General features: G+C 34.5%; 1 protein-coding gene and 1 long non-coding RNA gene across 2 annotated transcripts; both read right to left on the bottom strand.

The window, feature by feature from the left end:
- Positions 1-7674: 7674 nt before the first annotated feature.
- LOC144558984 (uncharacterized) lies at positions 7675-8752 on the bottom strand. The gene is made up of 3 exons (XR_013513073.1): positions 8610-8752; positions 7952-8095; positions 7675-7778 (listed from the first exon to the last, which is right to left on the bottom strand). It is a non-coding gene; the product is annotated as an uncharacterized LOC144558984 (long non-coding RNA).
- A 1874-nt stretch (positions 8753-10626) lies between these two features.
- Positions 10627-20556, bottom strand: EBS3 (Alg9-like mannosyltransferase family). Its single transcript, XM_078307869.1, has 10 exons — positions 20098-20556; positions 19245-19332; positions 17984-18143; positions 15401-15621; positions 14492-14787; positions 13593-13704; positions 12651-12792; positions 12151-12347; positions 11401-11490; positions 10627-11031 (listed from the first exon to the last, which is right to left on the bottom strand). Exons 1-10 carry the CDS (start codon positions 20379-20381, stop codon positions 10879-10881), a joined length of 1743 nt encoding a protein of 580 aa, XP_078163995.1. The 5' UTR covers positions 20382-20556; the 3' UTR covers positions 10627-10878.

Raw genomic sequence — 20556 nt, 5'->3', positions numbered from 1 at the left:
TTGTACGGGTCAATATGCGCTATGCATAATACCATAGCCTCACTCTTAGAAAAATCTAGAAATAACCACTGCAAATTTAAACAACCATGCTTCATTGCTTTGAATGGTGGGCCCAAGTTGTGAACAGTCCGGCGTGACATTAAAACCCGCATAATGTACTTTTTAAACATACCTGAAAATGGTAAAAGAAAATATGCAATTAAGTAAACAGGTAGTAAGAGGTACCAGCACCGTACCTACCGGATGTTTCAGTTCAATATGGTACTATTCTCGAGAGCATCTGTCCAGGTAGCATACCGGTCTAACATAATACCGGTACCTACTTGGCCCTTTTTTTTTTTTTTGTTTGTTTGCCTTCCATGTCAAAATGCTGATAAGGTCTGGTATCAGGGTGTGTATTTATTTAAAAATAAATACAATCATCTAAATAAATAAAAGATAAAAAATACAATTGAGCTTAAGAAGAAAAGGGAGGTCACTTGGCCTCCCTCTAGGTCTCTTTATAGAGAAAAAAAAAAATCTCTTTATCATTTTTATAACTACTACTGCTGCTGCTTCAAAATATCCTATTTAAACATCTTGTTGCTGGTAAAAGCCGAAATCAATCAGACAACTCAACCGTTCTTTTCAAATTCTTCGAATTACATTACAGAATAAAGAATGCTGACATAGAAATAGAAATAACATTATGGTTTATACGACGTTATAAACCATAACGTCCAGTTAATTCTGTCATTAATGATCACTAATTAACCAAAAACACTGTAACGGGATATTATAGACCATAACGTCCAACTATGGTGTTGTTCTTTTTTTCTTTTCTTTTTTGCTTCTGTTTGTGATTTTTTTTTAAAAGAAATTTCACTTTTATATATTTGCTTCTAGATTACATATTTTGTTGATTTAAAAAGTTATGCCATTTAAAAAAAATTATTGATTCCATAATTGATAAAGTTATAAGTTTCTTTATACGCAAATGAAAAAAAAAATACTTATTTTATATTTCTTAAAAAGTGATTAAAAATAATAAAAATAATGAAAAGTTAGACCTCATATTCAATTAAAATTAAACCACCTAGAAAAGTGGTTTAGTTTAAACCAATTTAGCCCGGTCTAAAAATCGGCTTATTCTGTCTTAGTCCAGCTCAATTAAACCATATTTAGTGAAATAAGTGAGGTCTAAAGCTCTTATTCCACTGTTTAGTCCACAGCCAAACATGACCTATAACTGAATTGCGTCAATTATATATGGTAGATATTATTAGACATGCATATGTATCATAATTTCCTGATCAAAATTAAGAGACGCCTCATGATATACTTTCCTTCTATGGAATTACTTGTCTTTTTCCCAAAGTAAAATATTCCAATTGCTTTAGAGCGGCCCATTTAACCTTCCAGAAATGTACTAGCTAGCGCTGCATCCCTCCGTTTTTTTTATCACCCATTTTGTATTGCCTATGAAATATTCATTTATTCGGATAAATATTGCAGTACGGAGACAACCTAACTTCCGTCAGCATTAATTAAAAAATCATGATATATATGATGGATAATTATATAAATTCCCCCACTCTTTTCTCCATTATTCTCCCATCTCTTAAACAAATTTTAAATGTGAGTTTTTTTTTTTTTTTTTCAATATCGTCCACATTTCTCACGATTTATGAGAATTTTGCGAATCTAAAACCATGAACGTATTCTATGCAATTTCATCTTTCAAATGAGATTCATAATGACATACTTTCGGACTCATCGTCACACAATTATTTATACCTTATCGTGTAAGTATTTATCTCCAATCGTGAACCCCGCATCTCCCCATCATCATCCCATCTCTTAAATAGATTTTAACTTCCATAAACTAACTTAACTAACTAGTTTAATTAAATTTATTTAAAATAATGTGGTCTTCTAAGTTTAATTAAATTTATATGTATAAATACTTGGAAGATAATAAATTAATACTTGTAAACTAAGATATTAATACTTGCATATCTAACTTGATATGACTGTATGGGGGACCACTCAAACAACATGGGGAGAAGAATCATATATGTTTTTAGATGTGGATTTTTTTTTTCAATGTCGTCCACATTTCTGACGATATATGAGCAATTTTGCGAATCTAAAATCATGAACGTATTCTACGTAATTTTATCTTTCAAATGAGATCCATGATGACATACTTTCGGGTTCATCATCACACAAGTATTTATACCTCATTGTGCAAGTATTTGTAACTATACTTGTAAGTATTTATCTCCAATCGTGGATCTCGCATCTCCGCATCCACCTTCCCCAATCGTCCGTGTCAATCTTTCTCTAACAAAAATAGTTGACCACATAGGTATAAATACTTGTAATACTTGATATTAATAATTTTAAATGTCAGCAGTGTCATATGTGAAAAATACTAGATATAAATACTTAGATGACGAGGTATAAATACTTGTGTGACGACGAGCTCGAAAGTAGGTCATCAAGGATCTCATTTGAAAGATAAAATTGCGTAGAAGACGTTCGTGGTTTTAGATTCATAAAATTTCTTGTAGATTGTGAGAAATGTGGACGAGATTGAACTAATAAAATTGGGAGGATAATTGGGGGATGAGAGTGGGGGGACAATTATCATGGCCCTTCCCCCGTATATTCATCCCCCGAACTAGTTTCGCACTAACAAACTTCTTAACTATCAAAGTCTAACGACTTTATAAATTAATATTTTCATTCTCCGCCTCTCTCCATTTCTTTTCCTCCAGCAGCTCTTTTAAAAAAAAAACAGCAGCCTCTCTCTCTCTCTTGTTCTTCTCCTCCGCCCAGATCACCGCATCTTTGCTCAAATCATCGCAACGGGTCCAACCTTCTTCTCTCCGCGTAGCACTATTTTCAGATCGAACAAAAACCGAACAACAGACTCTTCTCTATTGTGCTCTCCAATCAGACGCACTCCCCCCCTCTCTCTCGTATCACATCAAATCAGATCTGCATTTTTCTCCGAATCCAGACTATTTTGCGATTTGAGGTGTTGGTGCACCTTGTTTTCCTCCCTTTGCTCTGCTACTCTCCGGCGAAAGCCTATCGAGCTTACCCCCATCTCCTCCACCAGCAACGGCGAACTAGAGCGCCACCTCGCCCATTTGAGCTTAATTCTCTCAGAATTGGCGTTGCAATTTTCGTACATAGGGAATGTGAAGTATGTAGTGTTTCACGCAAAGAAGACGGGAAGGAGGAGCGTGGTGGTTTCAACTAAAGATAATGCAATTGCCTCTCTTGATCTTCGTACTGAAGACCTATGTGAGTAAATCAAAACTCTGAAAGTTAATTAATTGCCTCATTAACTTATCATTATAGAATTTTAGTGAATAATTGATTAATAAGAGAAAGAGAAGGCCATAGCCTTGCTTCTCTTTTCTTTCCCCTGAGATGGTCCATGAGGTGTTTGATGAAATGCTTCTCCATCAACTTGTACAGATGCTTTGTGTGAACAAGATCTAATTGCTAAATAAAAAAATAATTTGACCCTTATATGTGCTAGCTTGATTTTCTTGCTGCATTCCTATTGTTGGTTTACCAGCATAGGTTAGCTATCATAGTTGTACGCATGACATGCTAACATAGTTTTATTGGTATGTTATTCATTATATCAGAGGCAATTTACCAGCATAGGTTTGCTAACATAGTTGTATGCATGACATGAACAGTACTAGTTTCATTTGGTTAACTGTTCAATTAATGCTTAAAGTTTTAGATAAATAAACGAAACTAGAAAAAGAAAATTACTAAAGTGATACCCTTCACATAAAGATCATTAAGTAGTATTTGTGCCTACTATTTATTACCAAAGTGGTAGAGGTTGATATGCAAGTTATATATGTCGGTTCATTTTAGTTTTCTCTGATTTCGAGAATAGTTTCTGAAAAATGAAAGATAATTATAATGCATGTCAACTTGGTGCGGAGCCGCAACCGGAGACTATAAACGAGCAAGTTTAGTTAACTTGATCAAACTATACCAAATCAAAATATGCGAAGTTATTCGACAGAGTACATGTTTATAGTTATTGCTGTTGTCGGTTGTTTGTGGTGTGATTTTGTATTTTTTGAGGGTCTTTTTGCTTATTTTGGACTCTTTATGGATGCTCTTTGGATGAGGGAATCAACGAGCAGGGATTAGATTTTTCTGTATATTTTACACATATTTATAGGTGTTCCTCAAATCTTAGAATTATATTGTTGTTTCTGGATATGTTTCTAATAGATCCATTTTTTGTTAGTTTTTTTTTTGGATGTGAATGTTAATGAGTTAGAGGTGTATGAATGAATACTTGATGTCTTAGGTATGAATATTTTAATGTATATGTGTGATTACTTGATATCTTATGTATGAACACTTCAATGTATATGTATGAATACTTCAATGAAATATGTTTTGTTTCTTCTAAATTTTTTTTTTGTAACATTTCAATTACATGATCTATAAAATTTGATAGATTATTTTTGTTTCGACAGTGAAACATGTGGTAACTATTTTTTATTTTCAAAAAATAAAAATGAATTAGAAAGCAATAAAGCAATGTTCAATACTATTTGGCTGCTCTTGTAAAATATATCGAGGTTTGCACATGTACTTGTAATACTCTTGATACATGAACTATTTACACTTGCACAAAGACGATGAATATTTTCTCTATGAGGCATGAATACTTGCATGACGAGATATGAATACTTACATAATAGATAACTCGAAAGTATGTTATCATGGATCTTATTTGAAAAATAAAATCGTGTAGAAGATGTTCGTGGTTTCATATTTACAAAATTCCTCACAGATCGTCAGAAATAGTGGTAGATTGAATGGAGAAAAAAAATTCACCTCTAAAAACGTGTAAAAGATATATGAGTGATGTGTCCAACTTTTTTATTTACACTTGCACGATGATGAATACTTTCTCAATAATGGATTAATACTTGTGTGATGAAATATGAATACTTGTGCAACGGACAACTCGAAAGTATGTCATCATGAATCTCATTTGAAAGATAAAATTATGTAGAAGACGTTCGTGATTTTATATTTGCAAAATTCCTCACAGATTGTATGAATACTTGTGCAACGGACAACTCAAAAGTATGTCATCATGGAATAACATAAAAAAAATTTGGAAAAAAAGAGGTATATGAATGAATACTTGATATCTTAGAATGAATACTTCAACGTGTATGTTGCGTAACAAGATATGAATACTTGTGTAACAAACAACTCGAAAGTATGTCATCATGAATCTCATTTGAAAAATAAAATTATGTAGAAAATATTTGTGATTTTAGATTTGCAAAACTCCTCACATATTGTCAGAAATATTTGTTATATTAAATGGAGAAAAAAAAAACTACCTCTAAAAATGTATAAAAGATGGATGAGTTATGTGTCCAGTTTTTTTATTTACACGTGCACAAAGATGATGAATATATCGATGAGGTATGAATATTTGTGTGACAAGGTATGAATACTTGTGCAATGGACAACTCAAAAGTATGTCATCATAGATATCATTTGAAAGAGACAATTGTGTAGAATACGTTCGTGATTTTTTATTTGCAAAATTTCTCACAGATCATCAGAAATATTAGTTAGATTGAATGGAGAAACAAAATCCATCTCTAAAAACGTGTAAAAGATGGATGAGTGGTATGTCTATTTTTTTATTTACACTTGCACGATGAGGATGAATATTTTATCGATGAGTTATGAATACTTGCGTTACGAGATATGAATACTTGTGCAACAGACAACTCGAAAGTATGTCATCATGGATTTCATTTGAAAAATAAAATTATGTAGAAAACATTCGTGGTTTTATATTTGCAAAATTTCTCACAGATTGTCAATAAATATTTGTTAGATTGAACAAAAAAAACACCTCTAAACATATGTAAAAGATGAATGAGTGATGTGTCAAGTTTTTATATTTCCACTTGCACAACGAGGATGAATACTTTATCGATGATGATGAATATTTGTGCAACGGACAACTCAAAAGTATGTCATTATACATCTCATTTGAAAGATAAAATTATGTAGAAAACATTTGTGGTTTTAGATTTGCAAAATTACTCATCGATTGTCAATATTTACTCACCGATTGTCAAAAATATTGATTAGATTGAACAGAAAAAAAAAATTATCTCTATAAACATGTCCAGATTTTTTTTAAAAAATACTTGATATCTTAGAGATGAATACTTGATGTGTTATATATGAATACTTAATGCATTATAGATGAATACTTACGCATGTCAGTTGTAAAATCTTTTAATATTAGATGGTCTCTAAATAGTAAGTGGTCCCCTTTGGTAGTAAGTAGTTATTCAAGTAGTTAATAACTTGAAAATAAATATGGGATATATTGTTACTGGGATAGCTAGGTGCTTCCATATATGATTTGATAAAATTGCACCCATATATGATTTGATGAAATTTTATCGGACGGTGAAGCAACGCTTTGGATAGAAGTTCAGTCCAAAGCGCTTCGGACTAGCTCCGGACCCAATGTTATTGCCTTATTGGAGTACAGCTTTCCAAAATTTCAGCGCTCCAAAGCTATTGTTTAATACGAGCTTTCTATATATATTTAATCTATTTCCAAATTTAGAGGTCGGTAGATATCTTAAATAGAGGTGCTTGCTTTCATCTCTTTTCATATCTTCACCTGTAGACAGACATATTCTTCTCAAAAATGGATTTCCTGAAAGAGATGACGGGTTTTTACATGCACAGCATCGTATGTTCTTAATTTCTTCATCTTCTTCTTCTTCGGTTAATGTCAAATTTTACTAAACTTGCACCGTCATGTCAATTATTTCATCTCATTGCTTCTTATATATCCGTTTTCTTCTTTTTCATATTAAAATTTACCTACTTCTTTTTGTTCCCTGACTCATATATACTTTTCTTGCCAAAAGCTTCCTTCTGTCTTGCAACCTATAAGACATTAATGTTTTAATTAATTACCTGGACATTCCAAGAATTAGACGAGCAATCTTTTTTTTACAAATTAATTTCTAGGGTTTCTCTCATGAAATTCTTGTCTTGTTACTCTGTACGCACTTTTGTGAGTGCTTCCTCAAGTTTTATATATTCTCATTTCTTCTTTACACACTGTACAGTGCTTGCCAGAGAAAGTCACGAAGCGCTTTGATGATTTAGTTGGTGAAAATCTCGAGTTCAAAAGTCCAAGTGGTGATGTATGGCACGTTGGGCTTATCAGGTCGGGCGACAAACTTGTTCTTCAGCCCGGCTGGAGTAATTTTGCTAGTTCTAATAACGTATTACAGAATGATGTTTTGCTTTTCAAATTGATGAGCGGGTCCACATTTGAAGTGCGGATATTAAACCCATTTGGGCACGAGAAGAACGGTAGTTTAGAAGGAGGAGCAAATGCAATTTTTATTGAAAAAGCAGATGATGTCAAAGTTGAAGAAGGCAGCATGATCAAAAGAGTTACAAGGGGATATGATACAAGTACCGAGAAGGGTAGGTCCAATCCTCGTCCAAGAAAGCGGTCACCATGCCAAAATCAGAGTTCCCTTCCTGTGAAGAAGAGGCTTAAAGTGGACAGCCAGCGTTTCCTTTGCCAAGAAGAAAAAGAAGTCTGTGGCTGTGAGGAAGATGAATTTGATGAAAGCGAGGTTGAAGAAGAAGCATTAGAAGAAGCACGAAGGACCGCTTTACTGGTGATGGAGCATCAAGCTCTCCTTAGGAGAAAAATGGGATTGCTGAAAAATGGTGGCCCAAGTGAAACGAAGACTCAGAAACATTCAAGTGAGGCCTTTTCCATTCTCTTTCCATTTTTAACAATTTAGTATATATAGTTTGTCCATTTTGAAATATTTTCACTAATTTTGAATGTCTCTAGTGCTTTGAATACTAATGTTTGAAACTACAAAACCGTAGATTCTGACGTGCCTGTCGGTTATGCTTATGCCCCGCAAAACTGGCGAGCCATGAGTGCCGAACAAAAGACAAGAGCTAACTTTTTGGCACAGAAAATTCAAACTGGGAATCCAATCTTTTTGCATGCTCTGCGACAATCCTGTCTCACCAAAAAATCTTGCGTAGTAAGTTTATTTTTTTATTTTGTAAATCTTATTATTTCACAAAATAAATTGGTCTTCAAAGAGAAACTGTTGCCTGAAATCTAGCTCGCGTAAATTTTCACTCTTAGATTGAATAGAGACTCTCTGCATTTTTAATCTTGTATTTTGATGAGTTTCTCATTTGAAAAGGACTCCTCTTGTTAATTTCTATAACCTGTTACAAAAGGATCCCTGCCCAAGGACTGTTTTCTAAACAAAATATTTTTCTGTAGCAGTTCAGTTCCTAATCCTAAGCCTTGTCAGAACTGAAATTTTGCATAACAGACCCTGTCATTACCAGAATTCATCCAGAGCAGTAAAGAATGCTGGAAATTAACAGAAAAATACCCTTGTATGATTCAGAATTGCTCTGGGACAGTACAGAAACTTATGAACTTATAAAACATACCCTAAAAAGTATCAGAATTTAATCAAAATGCTGAAATTTGCAGAAAACACCCTGCATTGTACCAGTTATATCAAATTATGTCTTGAGAATTGTAGAGCGCCTTGACTTCCTTTGACTTGAAGTGTTTATTGGAGTTGACATCCTTGGTGTACATTAAACTTTATGTCTTATTTTATGACTTGATGCCTCAATTTACCTCTGACTAGATACCCCTAGAAAAGACATTTATATTATCCTGAATTGCAATTGACATTATTAGTTTAGATAGCAAATCAGCTCTAACATAGATTTGTTTTCACTGTACCATTTTCAAAACAGGCTGTACCAAAAGACTTCTCTGCTAAGCATCTCCCTGAAGGAAACCAAACATTTGTGCTTCATCGGCCAGAGAAAGAAAACACCTGGTCTGTTAGGTACTACTTCAGGAAGACCCACCGAACAATTGAAGGAAGCTCGTGGTTGAAGTTCGTGCAAGAAAATAATCTGCGAGAAGGGGACATCTGCATGTTTGAGCTTGTTAATTCTGCTCATCAAATTGCATTCCATGTGCATGTCGCTCAAGCAAATTGAGGGTGGCTTTGGCACTCAAGGAATCGAGAAATGGGTGCATCCGGCAGATTCTTCAATTGTTGGTTTTATGTTAACATATTTTCCCGTATAAAGACAAAACTTCCGTTATAAATTTCTACAATCTGATGTATATTTTGTTCTGTTTATTTACTATTTTACCTTTTCAGTTTTGGGTTGTGTGCCGTTGGACAAATGATTTGGTGTGAAAATTGATTATGGCTGTTAGGCACGTGCCAAAAGATTTTGTTTCCTTAATTGGATCTGCCTATAGGTTGTAACTTAAAACAACAATCTTTGGAAGAGGAATGGCAGGGAGCTGACCACACTATGCATGTTAAAGCCCCACATCTCCTTCTGAAAATCCATCTTCCTTTGCAACCACTTTTTAATTTTCCATGGTTTTGGTTTTGCAAGGGCGGATAGGACAAATGATTTCATATGTGAAGGACAAAATGTGGCACATTAATCTATCATTAGCAGAATTACAATTGGCCCTCTAATCCTCCTTTTTTTAGATATAATAATTGGTACCATTCTGCCAGAGGGGCCTTGTGGTGATAACTCGGGGAAAAGCAACCTCTGATTCAGATTTCTGAACCTGAGTAAAAAATAAAGTTCTGGCAAACAATAATGGAATAAAATTTTCCAACGGCTATGAAACCATAAATGCAACCAATTTTCCTATTCAGAAAATAGCACAAAATCATTGAAGAGACAACTAAGGTAGAAATCATACCCCTAATTTAGGAAACCAATAAATGTTAAAGCGCATTACTGATTAGGCTATTTCCATTTTCGTTTCTCTGCTTTCTATGATTTGTGGGCTTTTATCCATTAATTGTCAATATGTGTTGTTGTCACCTGATCCGAGAAGATAACAAGAATGGATAGATGAATGAAATCAGTTCCTTTTTAAGTTTCTTCTTTATTGTTCTTTTTATCAATTATCTCTTTAAGCTTCAGTTTTGTTTGAATTTTTTCAATTGGAAGCAGCTGAGGTAATGCTTTAAAGTTGTGAACTTCTCGCTTCATGACATGTACAGTTTGATGACGAGGCTGTGAACTGCTTCCACGTCTGTATGCCATGTATACTAGAACGATGAGTTGTAACACCACAGAAATGGCAACACGAGATGAGGTGGTGAGCCTAACAGCAATATGAAAACCAGCTGATGATGTGCACTTTTTATGGGGTGGAGGGGCATGAAGAAAAAGGAGATTGCAAGCGGTTCAGACAAGCAAAGCTAGTGGTAATTTCTAGAAGCGAGCTTGGTTGAGTCTGGTGAAAAGGCATTGGTACTGCATACTGTGTACATTGCTGATATGATCCTCTTTGTTTTGTTCTATAGACATACCTAACTTTCGATAATCAGTTTACTCAAGTCGAGTAATCAGTACAGAAACTTAAAATCTATTCGCCAAAAAAGAAAATCCATACAAAACAGAACACAAGTGAAGAATCGAGAATTGGAACTTGGAAGTGACTTCAACTTAAAAAAATAATCAAAATTTAAGCAGATGAAAACAATGTCTATAAGAGCAATCAAATGCTCATGCTCAATCCACATCACAAACTACAAAGAAGATTGTTAGGTTTCAGTTAGTCATAAAAGAACACAACTACAACCTAAGCCGCCCCAACAAAAACATTGCTTCCTACCCTAATAGATTATGTCGATTTAGTAGACATGATTGGCCTGCAAATTTGATATAATACAAAAGAGATGAATTGTCAAGATAAGAGAAAAATAGATAACTATTCTACTCAGAAGTTGCTCCATTACTAGCGGGAATTCGTTTGAGCAACTTGTACAGTCCAAAAACATTATTCTCAGCCCATTTGTAAGGAATGAAGAATGACCGATACATTGGTGGTGAGAGCTCTCTATCCAGGTACGGTACAGCTGCCAGGGTCTGAAAATATTTGACAAATAAGATGATAATAAGTCATTATGAAGCTGAGATTATGAGGCCTTGCTCCACATGAGCCAATGCAGTGTATTCTTTGTTTGTGAATTTCAGTTTCCCTCATTAAAAGTTAACAAGTATTCAGTACTGACAAAAATAGTAGTAGGTTTAAATGTTGATCCATTACAATCACCCTATCATATCTACACTTCTATGTTAACACTGGTTAAATTATAATGGAGGTCTCAATTAACCCAACAAACTTTGTATTTACATCATTTACAAATATGACCTTGATTCTAGGGTTTATTTTGGTATATGGAAAAAATATATATTTATATATAGCAAAATCTTGAGGACATCTGAGTTTCATACCTCCCATTTAGACAAGTCAGTTCCACGTGCAGGATATGGGCGCTTCAAATCAAGTTCTATGAAAAACGTACATGCATCAATGTCCCCAAACTGCAAAATTGATTTCACTCAGAATATTAGAACAGAGAGAGATTGAAGAAGAAAGAAAGAATGAACAGTTTGGTTCCTCAGCCTTTTCCTCAAATTTTTGTTACTCAAACCAGCATGACAATAGGCTCTCCAGAGCATTGCATATATAAATGGGCCTTATATCCTATAATTTGCCATCAAATCAAAGTAATGACTACTAAATAAGTACCAAATTTGACTATTTAACATAATGAAAATTTCTTATTTAAAATAAAATAAAAGATATAATAGACCAAAACACACTTAAGAGAAATGACTTGCCTTAACTAACTTGAATGTACCAAAAATATGCAATTTTCAAACTGCCTAACAAAACAACATGCAACTCATGTAACAAAAAATGACATACTAAGAATTTGCAATTTTAGGCAGTCCAATCGGTGAGGTGCAGTACTGGTACACAAATTGTCAACAAGACAATATCAGCATGTTTAATCCTAAAGTAAACATGACTTTTCCATAATTGACCTCCATTGTGCAAATATGTCTAAAATTTTCAAGAACCCGGCATAAACACATGCTATCACCAATTATACTATTAACCAAGACCAGAAGCTGGCACTGTCACTTCCTAAAATCAAGTAGCATGTTAACTTGATAAGGAATACAAGAGAGATTTACAAATTGCTCTTTGGATGCCTTGTTCTTGTTGTTGAAATAATGGGGAGCTGCCTTGGTCCCTCCTAGGGTTTCATTAAAGGGGAATGGAAGAAGTCCATTAAAACCATCATCTATCCATTTTACTTGCTCAATAGATGCTGGCACAAAGAAGGAAGATGGATACCGATGCCACTCACTTCCAATGCATAGCACTGAGCCTGAAAGCATCATGAAGTACACACTTAATTTAATAGAAGTTCGAGGAAAGGCACTACCAGACTGATCTTGGGTGCAGTTCCACTATAGTTGTGTATACCTTTTCAGCACAAAGTAATGCAAATAGTACCACTAAAGGCTTTAGTGGAATCCAATATAAAGATGGACAACTTTACCAACACAATTCTACAAAAGGAGGATGATATACCAAAGTGCTTCTACAGATTTCTCTGCTGGGGTTTCTTGCAGTGTCATTTGAATTCTGGTTGCTTGGGTTTTGGAATATCAATTAGATTTATTCTTACCTGGGCCCACTTCATCATGATGATACTCAAGATGTTGGTATATCTTTAGAGGAGCTGAGTACCCATTCAAAATGGAGAAGGTACGACTATGTGATGCACATAAAATAAATCCCAAAATCAATGGTCTGACTCCTTTTGCTATCTGTTTTACATACCCACAAAAATCCTATATTAGTTATACAAGTACTTCAATCACTTTCAAGTTTCAATACACATAAATCACCAAAAACTTTGGGGTGGCTGCAATTGCTTTTTCTCAAGATTCTGGCCCTAGAAATCAACCCAAAATCAACCATTCAGAAAAAAATGATGATGACAATAATTTGGGTGAATGCAGTCCTATAAACATAGTTGTCAGTCAACAGTAACCTTAAGAAACTAAGATGTTGTAATTCCTGCCTTTTCGTAAATAAGAACCAACAGATCTCCTAGTAAAACTTTCTGTGGACCAAAACGTGAATAGTTCAAACATTGAAGAACCACCTTGGAAAATCTGTATATGGTCACCAATAATTTTGGCATATTTTCACAAGCACTGCATTGATGAAAAAATGCATATTCCTTCACTAATTAGAATTTTGCCCACTAATTCTAGTGACAATCCCCACCCCAAAAACCTTTATATAAAAAAAAAAAAGTTCAATTGAACAATAGAGCATGCATGATTCATTTGCTTGTTCCAAGTCCAACTAGTTATAAAGAGATTATATGAAATTTAGCTGTTTAGTTGATGTATTGATATAGAAATGGCAATATCAGCTTAGTCAAAATTTTGTTTCACGGAAGTAATGACACCTTGAGTCATTTCAAAGTAAGAAAAAAGTTGGTTAGCATGTGCAACTACAATAAATGATGCATTGTTTGGGAATAACGTTGAACCAATCTTAATTTGAAAAATATAAGTTAAATAACACACAGATATAGAGTCAGGATAAAGCTTACTTTGTAAAATATAGACTGCTCATCGGAATACTTGTCATAAAAAATGTCAGGAATACTGTCGATCACAGCAGTAGCCGCAACACATATTAGTGGGTAAATTGGATAAAGAAATCTGCATGAGAAACAAAGAGAGATGAAGTATAAGAACAATAGGCATTTTTTCTATATCCTTTGGAATGTTTCATTTAGGCTATCAGACAAAAATATTTTAATATTTATTAGTGCGAGACTCTTATAAGAAGCAAATGATATTAATTTCCATGATTTATTAGTAAACTCATGGTTATCTTTCTCTATGATGTCTATGAACAAAACCCATGATAGCAAAAGAGGAAAAAAAAAGTACATATATGCTATTTCACATATGGGTGTTGTGATCCAGTATTCAAGAGCACTGTTAACCAGTGAAAAAAAGGTCATTGCCTTTCTTCATTATTTTTTCTTGTTCCTTTGTAACTTGTGTTGGCATATTTTTGCCAGGGACTTGTGACTCGGATCAAGGTTATCAATATCATCAATTAAATGATAAACAACAAATAAATTAAGGGGACATTACATATTTTATAAGGTTCTACAATTTTCTGGCATACACATATCATATTTCAGATTTTGCCAAAAAAAAAAAAATGATTTGAATGTCTTCTCAGAATGCAGAAAGACAACCATGAGTTTACTAATAAAGAACCAAAACTGGCATTTTTTGTAGTCAACTGACTTTACAACTTTCTAGCTGCTCAATAACCATATTTAAGGCTATTGATACTAAATTGAATAACTCATGGCATCATTGCATAGTTGAGAGTTATTTGAGGCAAATATCTAAGTAAGGTTTATCTTTGTTGACCAATAGGTACCATCCATGAACCCATTAAGAACAACAATGAACATTCACACAATACCTTTCTTCTTTGTGGGCTTGCAAGGACATGAAAGCCAGCCAAATATACACTGGTGAGACGATTATCGCTAAATCAGGCACATATTTTTTCCTTGAAATTGGGATAATTGCCACAAAAAGCAGTGCCAGAACAAATGCAAAATTGAAGTTGTTAAACCCATTTCTGAAATAGAACGAGAACCCCTCGGTACCGTAAAGGTGACTTTCACCACCTCCAAGTACATTGTACTTGAGAAGATTGAAGACTGAGAATGTCCACTTGCCATAGCTGTGGTAGTCCGCAAAAAACGACAGCCCCTAAATTCAAATTATAATAATTGAGCCTGATAATGTATTCTTCAAAGATAGTAGAGATATATTAGCAACATTTGCAGGCCAGGTACAAGGAAACATATACTGTTATTATATCCCTTTTGGTATAGTAACACCTATTTCTGTTTCTTTCACGAGTTCGGCCAGCTAGTAAAGAGTTTTATTGGAACCTTGTTCCTTGATTAAATCTATAACATTTATTTTTCCAAGGTCTTTTGGTGTAACCAAGTATTTATTGGAGTATACAAAAAACAGAAGTTATTGTACTTGCAATAATACCACATAGTTATGTACTGGAAAATCCAAATCCCATCAAATGTTGACAATCTTGTTGCTCACCAACAAGCACGCCTTTCTTCTGCTGAAGCAGGTCCCAGTTGGAATAAAATTTGTCATAAACAAATTCTCTTTCTTTTGACACAGGTACCAAAACTATGACATTTTACACGTTCAAATTTTCCGCATGCGAATCTCAATGAAGAAAGTTTTTAATGTGCGAATCTAAACGAAGATAAACGCTTGGGATCGGAATAACAGCAGATTTATTTCCTTCTTTAGCAGCACAGATACAACAAAGTAGAGCAAAAAAAGTACTTACAAGCAGTGTGAGGGAAGTAAGTAGCCCAGAGAAGAAAACTTTTGTAAATGGGCCTCTCATTAGGGAGAAAATAGTAACTGGAAGAACTACCAAGATTGAGAAAGGCCATCCGAGAATTACACCAGCAGCAGCCACAGAAACAGCAGCTGCATATTTCTCGAAAAGAAAGAGTGCTGAGGATAGCGTAACAGCATACATGGAGAAGCTACTAGGGAGAAAACCTATTAAAACAGAGAGTAACAATTTTTTAATCACCTGCAACTTTCTTTTTCAAAAAATTGATGGAACTTTGCTGTGCTAAAAATCAATTAATTCATTGGTACTTTGGGTTTTCAAATACTTTTATGTCACCCAGTATGTTTGTGTGAAGTTTGCAGAGATTATACCATTTTTGCAAGGTTCTCAGTTTGATATACCATTTGTATGATTTTGTACCATGTTCTATTGATGTCCACTTATCTGAAAATGCATAAATAGTGGAACCTCTGATACAAATGCACCAGGCAGAATATATATAAATAGAATTCGTATTCTAGCATATGCCCGTAGAATAATCTTGTTTAGGTATAGATATTGCTGCTATATGTTACAAAAAGATTCAATATTTGCTGGCGCATGCCACAGAAAACAAAATTAGTACAACCAACAAATTTGTAAATACTAAAATAATGCTTCTTAACTCACTTATCAGTGGTGTCCAATTAGTTCACTTCTTTTGGTTCTAATGGACCTGGACATATTTTGGATAAAATGGTTATTGATTATTAAATTGTGTTTTTTCATACTGATGCTCTTGAACCAAATAAACCAATCTAAACAGTTTAAGTTCAGCTTATATGTCTGCAAGAAAAGTGAAATTAAACGAGGGAAGTATTTGGACACACTATTATTGATACCATTAGGGCCACCTTACCAGTACCTAGATATTGAGATCATCTGAGGTGGTTGGTCTATAAAAAATAGGAAGGCATGAAAGCAGAAGGTCATACAGTATCAATCATGGCCATTGCCAATATGAGTCAAGCCACAAACTTGACTCATAAAGGAAACCGAATGATTTTTTAGCACTAAAAAGACTGCTTTGAGAGGTAACCCAACATAATCACAAAATAACATGATGACCTTGCACAACAACAAATATAGCACTACAGAAAAGCAGAACTGAGAACTAGCTTTTGGTCTAGTGGCAAAGGCACATGAGTTCGAAACCCTGATGGGGAGAAATCCTTTGTTGTAATAACAACGGTATTAAATAGTTGGGTGGCTTGACCTCCAACTTTACTCAAAAAAATAAGAAGCAGAACTACCTAAGTTTGTCCCATTTAAAATAGACTGCCCTCTAGCCTTCCCTAATTTCATCAAACAACCAAAACTACCCCTTGATCACTATTGACAAGGGTACAATCATATTTCCATTTTTTAAAAGAATCTCTTTATTTACCAAAAATGCCCCAAAAATGCTTCTAATAGGGTAACAAGTGACAAGAGTGTGTTTCACTTCTTCAACTGCTCACCAATTAAAAGAGAGAGAGAGAGAGAGAGAGAGAAAAGTGTATCCTGATAAATGGCCTAATGTAGTCCAAACCTTATGTGTGCATCTTCCTTCCTATATAAGACTAAAACACCACATTTAAGAAGCTCTTTAGGAAAAATAATAGATAAAAGCTACTATGGCCTAGCCTATTGGTTCCAATACAGTCCTTAATGCCCTCATTTTAACTAAAAAATTACTACTACTTTAAACTGATTGTTACATCCGCTAAAAATTGATCCCAATGGTCAAGTTCAGCCCTTAAGAAAAGAAAACTTCCATTGCAGGGCCAAAGGATACATGAATAATTGAGTTCTACAAAGGCAATTGCAGTCTTCCAATAGAAATATTAAAAAACCATAAAAAAAAAAAACCCAAAAGGTGCAGAGGTATCAATATTTGCAAATTGTCCTACATCTTTGAGACATTAATGAGTACTTTCCCTATCATCTATTAGTCTTAAAACCATAGTTGTGACAAATGAATAAAGGAACCAAATATTTCCATGACAAAAATGACAAAAATTAAAAATGATTTACTATTTACACTGTTCTGAATAACCTCCTATAGCTTATTCTATGCTTAACCTTAGGCTATAAAAAATGCTATAGCTATAGGACAAATGTATATATAGTTTTTTTTTTTTTTTTTTCAGTTCAACATTGCCTTATTGATTATAAATAAGACCTCAACTAATTTGTAAGGTTGACTTCTGTCATTGCCTTACAGTTAAGCACACCAACAACCATTTAGCATATGATAACAAAGGAATTAAAAACTTCAGTCCGGTAGGGTTTTCTTTTATGAATTCTCCAACAACATATCCGACTTGATGCAAATAAAGATAAAGAGTAAATGTGGAAAACTTGTTTAGAATAGAGGTCAGCCTAGAAGTAATAATATTAAACCTAGTTGTTCTATTTCCAAGTGTAAAACTTGTTTATGTCCAAAAATAGCTAGAATAGAGAAGAACTCATGCCAGACTTAATGAAGCATCAACCTAGACATGGCAAATTTTTTTGTTGAAATCAGTAAAAAGAAAAGTCCCTTACTTGTGCTCGCAAAGAAGCAGCCACTGGTTAGACAGAGCATTGCCAAGGCATACAAACCAAGTCTTTTTCCATATTTTCTAGAGAGAGCAACCACAAGAGCCGTCTCTGTAACAGTTGAAATTATGCCGAGGAAGAGTCTTACTGAGAAGAAGACACGTGCCTATAAGAAATTATGAGTATAGATTAGGGGATCCAATGGGTTAGTTATATTGGTTCAGCTGAGGCCTGGGTTAGGCTGGCATATAATATTTAGAAAGACTGTCCAGTTCAGCCTGATCCATATTTTGCTGGGTCGGATCAAACAAGCAACATAGCTAAATTGTCAAGTTTGGTCATTTCTGAGGCAGATTAAGCTTATAGTTACAACTTAGCTTCAAACAGATCGCTCACCCTACCTACATGCTAGTCAAGAAAGCTGATTTGAGTCTGATTAATTAAGCCAACAGTAAGCTTAACCAGCTCAGGTGGGCAGCCAATCAACTTGCGCTCTTTTGCAAACTAAGACCAATATTAAACATGATCTCTAGGAATGCCCAAGATTTCTAATCACAACTACATTCAATAATGAGAAACATTCTTTGTATCAAACATTACCAATTTACACTCCTCCGAAGGAGCTCTCATTCTTTAATTTAGTTATAGTATGCACCAATAGAATTAAAAGGATTTGGTTGTTAGGTTCTAACATTTCAGCAAACAAGTCATTTACATGTTTTTCTCTTATTTGAAGAATCAATTTGATTCTATACACTACACATGTACTTTGGTTTGAAATTTCAATGTCATTTGCAAAAGTAAGAAACAAAGGTTGGTTGTAGGTTGGCTATATGAAAAATGTTAATGTTATATACTTTCAAATACAGAAAAACTTTATCCAATTTGCAAATAAATAAATAAACAAACGCCTTGTATTGTGGTCAGCATTCTCACTTGTTGTTTAATTTCTAAGAAGAGCCTATTTCAGTCTGTATGATGATAAATACAAATCAGCTTACAGTGCCAGCTGTCCTTGATTAGGTTTCAGTTTGTATTTTCTTTGAACGTTCATTGTTTCATTGCCGATTTAGCCATAATTGAGGCAATTTTGGATCAAAATAAAATACATTTCAAGTATCATAGGTCCTTATTTTGATATATACAAATATTATCCACAAAGTTGGTGCTACTGATTGAAATAAAAAACCATGTAAAGCTCCTACCAATTGCAAATATTTAATACAAACAGAGATGTAAATAAAATAAAATGCTACTTTATTCAAACCTTATCCTCGGAATAAAACAGAGAAGCAGGTCGTGCCACAAGTGCATGGATAAAGATGTACAAGTAGGATCTCAATGAAAACTCTGAGCTGCATGGAAATAAATGAACTAAGATTCTACAATTTTGGAAATAGAGGTATGTGGGTTTGGGGTTGTTGTTCAGATGGTTCAGTTAAAGCAACATTTGGAAAACCCAAATTAGATTATTTAGGTTTTTTTACCTGAATAAAAAAATATTAAAATTTTGTTTGGTTCATTTTGCTGGTTCGACCAAATTAAAGTCAAAGCTTTAAATTATCACAATCCAAATTATCACCAAAAAGAACAAAAGATGTTAAATCATGCATTTGATCCATGGAAGTATCTCCTCAGTTACAACTGTTTTTTCATTGGTACCACTGAAACAGTTTACCCAATTATGCATACAAAAACTCTGAGTAAAGATGGCTATTTGTGCTAACTAGGCAAGGATGGAATTTGAATCAGCAACTGTGAGGGGTTGCATAAGGTACAAACACAAACTAGTTGTAATTTATAACAAGGCATTTTTTTTTTAAAAGAGGCTATATAGCCCATTTCATTACTGAAACAGTTAATTACATCAGCAACTCAGTCAAGCGACTGAGAGATAGTACCAAAAGGAAATCAGGTGAATGCAAAATTCCTCAACATTTTGTGCATAAAACAGGTGAATTGCACCCAAGTTCCTTTATTAATGTGCATGTACTGGAAACATTCCAGATTAGATACGGAAACAGAATAAAGTGAAGTATCAATATCCAGTTTATGTACAAGTTGTTTGTGTCCAACTGAGTAACGGTGCTGCAGTGAAAGGAAAAAAAAATGGCACGAACCTATACTCCCAGGTCTGAAACCCCGATTTGTAGAGGACATAATGGAGCGGCTCCCAGTAATTGAAGACCTCGTCGCAGTCATGGACGATGTTGGAGGTGGCGCTCATGTGGCGGAGGCATCCGAGCACCAGCAATGGCAGAAACCAGCGTAATCCCTTGTCTTCTGCCTCTCCGACATTATCTCTCCTCCTGTGATCTCTCGATTCGTCAGTGTACCGATCGGAGCTTGATCCAGCCTCCGTCGCCGGTTTCGGCCGGCGCTGCCGCACCTCCGCCGACAGCATGGTCTCTCTCTCTCTCTCTCTCTCCGAAATCGCGAGCTGAGGACTGAGGTAGAGGAAAATGTTACACCCCCTCACTTCGTTCTTCTTCTTACTATTTTTTTTTTTTTGCTTTTGCTTTTGCTTTTGTCGAGGCGAGCACGGAGCATCTTTCTTTCTTTTTCTTCTTTTGTATTTT

The sequence above is a fragment of the Carex rostrata genome, chromosome 9 (assembly GCF_964058835.1).
Source record: "Carex rostrata chromosome 9, lpCarRost1.2, whole genome shotgun sequence".
Classification (NCBI taxonomy): domain Eukaryota; kingdom Viridiplantae; phylum Streptophyta; class Magnoliopsida; order Poales; family Cyperaceae; genus Carex; species Carex rostrata.
This window is presented reverse-complemented; position numbering and strand designations above follow the sequence as displayed.